Genomic DNA, 5,046 nt, shown 5'->3' with positions numbered 1-5,046 from the left:
CCAACACTTTGGGAGGCCGAGGCGGGTGGATCACGAGGTCAGGAGATTGAGACCATCCTGGTTAACAAGGGAAAACCCCACCTCTACTAAAAATACAAAAAATTAGCCAGGCGTGGTGGCGGGCACCTGTAGTCCCAGCTACTCAGGAGGCTAAGGCAGGAGAATGGCATGAACCCAGGAGGCGGAGCTTGCAGTGAGCCAAGATCATGCCACTGCACTCCACCCTGGGCGACAGAGCAAGACTCCGTCTCAAAAAAATTAAAATAAAAAAGTTATATTTTATGCCGGGCGCGGTGGCTTACGCCTGTAATCCCAGCACTTTGGGAGGCCAGGGCAGGCAGATCACTTGAGGTTAGGAGTTTGAGACCCACCTGACCAACATGGAGAAACCCCATCTCTACTAAAAATATAAAATTAGCCAGGCATGGTGGTGCATGCCTATAATGCCAGCTACTCAGGAAGCTGAGAGAGGAGAATCACTTGAACCAAGGAGATGGTTCAAGAGGTTGCAGTGAGCCAAGATTGTGCCATTGCACTCCAGTCTGGGCAACAAGAGCAAAATTCCATCTCAAAAAAAAAATAAAAAAAGTTATATTTTAGGAAGCAAAGGAAAAGATCTCAATGAGGTCTTTAAGTCCTATGTTAATGAAGTTATTTATTGTTATTAATATTATTATTATTTTGAGACAGAGTTTTATCCTTTTTGCCCAGGATGGAGTGCAATTAGCCAGGCATGATGGCACACGCCTGTAATCCCAGCTACTCGAGAAGCTGAGGCAGGGGAATCATTTGAGCCTAGGAGGCAGAGGTTGCAGTGAGCCAACTTCATGCCACTGTACTCCAGCCTGGGCGACAGAGTGAGACCCTGTCTCAAAAAATATGTATATAATAATAACTCCAAACCAATTTAATGTCCCTGTCTAGGGGAACTAGAGACTCTGATAGCTTCTCTCAGTGTTTCAGGACTGGCTGACTTTTCCTTCAGACTTCATTCACAGGCACTTCTGACATGGATCCCTAACAAACTGACTGATCCAGATGCAGGTGTACATTTTATTTTTTCTTTTTATTTTAAATAACCAGCAGGTATAGGGTCAGGTGCTGAAGGGACATTGTGAGAAGTGACCAAGAAGACAAGAGGTGAGCCCTCTTGTCACGCCCGTACAAGGGCCATTTAAGGGCTCCTTGGTCAAGCAGTAATGCCAGTGCCTGGGAAGGCACCCGTTACTTAGCCAACCATGAAAGGGAGTCTCCTTTCCTTGGAGGAGTCAAGGAACACTCTACTCCACCAGCTTCTTGTGGGAGACTGGATATTATCCAGGCCTGTCCACAGTTATCCGGAGGCCTAAACCCCTCCCTGTGATGCTGTGCTTCAGTGGTCACACTCCTTGTCCACTTTCATGTTCCTCCCATACTCCTGGTTCCTCTTTGATCTCACTTTGTCACCCAGGCTAAGTGCAGTGGCGCGATCTCAGCTCACTGCAAGCTCCGCCTCCCAGGTTCATGCCATTCTCCCGCCTCAGCCTCCTGAGTAGCAGGGACTACAGGCGCCCACCACCATGCCCAGCTAATTTTTTGTATTTTTTTAAGTAGAGACGGGGTTTCACTGTGTTAGCCAGGATGGTCTCAATCTCCTCACCTCGTGATCCACCCACCTCGGCCTCCCAAAGTGCTGGGATTACAGGCGTGAGCTGCCGTGCCCGGCCTGATCTTTCTTACAAGTGCATAGAGGAAAATGCTGACATATGCTGCCTTCCCTCTCTGCTTCGGCTACCTAAAAGGGAAGGGCCCCACTGTCCCATGATCACGTGATTTGCTCGACCTTATCAATCACTTGGACAACTCACCCTCCTTACCCTGTCCCCTTGTCTTTTTTTTTTTGAGACGGAGTCTCGTTCTGTTGCCGAGGCTGCAGTGCAGTGGCATGATCTTGGCTCACTGCAAACTCCGCCTCCCAGATTCATGCCATTCTCCTGCCTCAGCCTCCTGGGTAGCTGGGACTACAGGCGCCCGCCACGGCACCCAGCTAATTTTTAGTATTTTTAGTAGAGACGGGGTTTCAACGTGTTAGCCAGTACGGTCTTGATCTCCTGACCTTGTGATCAAGCCGCCTCGGCCTCCCAAAGTGCTGGAATTACAAGCATGAGCTACCATGCCTGGCCGCCCCCTTGTCTTGTATTCAATAAATAGCACGCCCAGCCATTAGAGGCCACTAAAGATCTCCACGTCTTGGTGGTAGTGGTCCCCCGGGCCCAGCTGTTTTCTTTTTATCTCTGTCTTGTGTCTTTCTTATAATCTCTCATCTCCGCACATGGGGAAAACACCCGCTAAGCCCCATAGGGCTGGACCTCTCCCTCCTGGTTCAAGCAATTCTCGTGCCTCAGTCTCCCAAGTAGCTGGGACTACAGGCACATGCCACCATGCCCAGCTAATGTTTGTATTTTTAGTAGAGATGGGGTTTCACTGTATTGGCCAGGGTGGTCTCGAACTCCTGAACTCAGGCAATCCACCCACCTTGGCCTCCCAAAGTGCTGGGATTACAGGCATGAGCCACAATGCTTGGCCTTTTTTTTTTTTTCAGGCAGGGTCTCACTCTGTCACCCAGGTTGGAGTGCAGTGGTGCAATCTTGGCTCACTGCAACCTCTACCTCCTGGTGGAGTGATCCTCCACCTCAATCACCTGAGTGGCTGGGACTACAGATGTACACACGCCACCACGCCCATCTAATTTTTGCATTTTTTGTAGAGATGACACTCTCTACACATTGCCCAAACTGGTCTTGAACTCCTGACCTCAAGTGATTCACCTGCCTTGGCCCACAAAGTGCTAGGATTAGAGGCGTGAGCCACCGCGCCCAGCTCAGATGTACTTTTTCTTCCATTTCACATCTCAATTATTACTCACTAGTTCTCTGTGGTCTAAATTCCATCTTCCAAAAGAGAGAACCATTTTATTAGCTTGAGTCATCTATATAAAAGAGTAGCTAGAACTATCAGAGACTCCAAAGCAGATGACAACAGGGGGCACAGGGTGGCGTGGTGAAGGAGCAGCAGCTGTGAGCCAGCTGACCAGCAGAACCACAGTTACCTTACTCTCCTTGGGGGTAACAAACCAACCCCATGAATATGTTCTGAGTAAGAGGATGCCCAGCACCAGATACCAACCTCTCTAAAAAGAGTCTTCCGGAAACAGTCAAAGGTCCCAGAGTACATGGGAGGTTGTCCAGGCAAACTCGGTGGCTGTGTCTGCAGTCGGACCTGAAACCAGAAGTTAAAATGCAGTCACCTAGCAGAATCAGAACTGCCTGTCAGCAGCAATGGCCCAACTGTCTACCAAACTGAACAGGAAAGGCTGTACCTATGTACATGTCTTTGGCATTCACTTAACCTGCTGGATTCAAACTTCTCTTTCATTAGTACTTCATTCCTTTTATTAGCAAATAATATCCCATTGTATGAATAAATCACATTTTGTATGCCTGCCTATTCATCAGTTGATAGACATTTGTGTTTTTCCTTTTTTATTATTATGAATAATGCTGCTATAAACATTTGTGTACAAGTTTTTTGTGTGGAAATATGTTTTCACGTCTCTTCGGTATTGTATTGGTCAGAATACTCCAGAGAAACAGAACCAACAGGAGATATATATCAAGAGATTTATTATAAGCAATTAGCTCATACAATTATGAAAGTTGAGAAGTCCTAAGATCTGTAGTCAGCAAGTTTGAGACCCAAAAAGAACCAAAGATTCAGTTCAAGTCTGAAGGCAGGAAAAGACTAATGTCCCACCTCAAGTATTCAGGCAGGAGTTCCCTCCTACTTGCAGGGAAGTATCAGTCAGCCTTTTGGTCTACTTAGGCCTTCAACCGGATGAGGTCCACTCACATTAGGGAGGACAATTAGCTTTAATCAGTCTATAGATTCAAATATTAACATTCAAAACCACCCTCACAAGCACACTCAGAAAAATGTGAGACCAAATATCTAGGTACTCTGTGGCCTAGTCAAGATGACACACAAAATTCACCATCACAGGTATTTATCCACTAGCATAATTTCTAACTTATATGTTAACTCTGTTTAAACCTTTTGAGGAACTGCCAGACTGTTTTCCAAAGTCGCTGCACCATTTTATATTCCCATGAGCAGTCTAGGAAGGGTCCCAATTTCTCCATATCTTCAATACTTATTATCTTTACATATATATAATTCTTTTTTTTCTTTTCTTTTTTTTTTCTTGAGATAAGGTTTCACTCTGTCACTCAGGCTGGAATGCAGCAGTGTGGTCAATTGCTCACTACAACCTTTGACCTCCTGGGCTCATGCAATCCTCCCACCTCAGCCTCCCAAGTAGCTGGGACTACAGGTGCACACCACAACGCCAGGCTAATTTTTATTGTTTTTGTAGAGACAGAATCTCACTATATTGCTCAGGCTATATCTATCTTTTTTTTTAAGCCATCATAGTGGGTATGAGGTGGTATGTCACTGTGATTTTGATTTACATTTCCATGATGGATAATGACGTTGAACAACTTCTCACATGCTTATTAGCCCATCTTCTTCAGAGAAATGTCTATTTAGATCCATGGCTGGGTGTGGTGGCTCACATCTGTAATCCCAGCACTTTGGGAGTCAGAGGTGGAAGGATCACCCAAGGCCAGGAGCTCGGTTACAGAAAGCTGTGATGGTGCCACTACACTCCAGTTTGGGTAACAGAGCAAGACCTGGTCGCTTTTTATTTATTTATTTATTTATTTTGAGACAGGGTCTCACTCTGTCCCCCATGCTGGAGTGCAGTGGTATGATCTTGGCTCACTGCAACTTCCACCTCCCAGGCTCAGATAATCCTCCCACCTCAGCCTCCCAAGTAGCTGGGACCTCAGGTGCATGCCACCATGCTTGGCTAATGTTTTTTTGCAGAGATGGGGTTTCACCATGTTGCCCAGGCTGATCTGAAACTCCTGGACTCATACAATCTGCCTGCCTCAGCCTTCCAAAGTGCTACAATCACAGATATGAGCCACCATGGCCAGCCAAGAC

The 5,046-nt window shown here is 46.5% G+C and overlaps 1 protein-coding gene across 2 annotated transcripts in view; it reads right to left on the bottom strand.

Moving 5' to 3' along the window:
- The window catches only part of SLC25A20 (solute carrier family 25 (carnitine/acylcarnitine translocase), member 20), a 56,997-nt gene that overhangs the window by 46,210 nt on the left and 5,741 nt on the right, over positions 1–5,046 (bottom strand). For both annotated transcript variants that reach the window (XM_011939130.1, XM_011939129.1), the window contains exon 2: positions 3,166–3,258. In XM_011939130.1, the coding sequence (XP_011794520.1) occupies positions 3,166–3,258 (93 nt within the window). The remainder of the gene's footprint in view (positions 1–3,165; positions 3,259–5,046) is intronic.

Source organism: Colobus angolensis, unplaced genomic scaffold (assembly GCF_000951035.1).
Source record: "Colobus angolensis palliatus isolate OR3802 unplaced genomic scaffold, Cang.pa_1.0 Scaffold18, whole genome shotgun sequence".
Taxonomy (NCBI): domain Eukaryota; kingdom Metazoa; phylum Chordata; class Mammalia; order Primates; family Cercopithecidae; genus Colobus; species Colobus angolensis.
The sequence above is the reverse complement of the archived record's forward strand: the minus strand, read 5'-3'. Positions and strand labels throughout refer to the sequence as shown.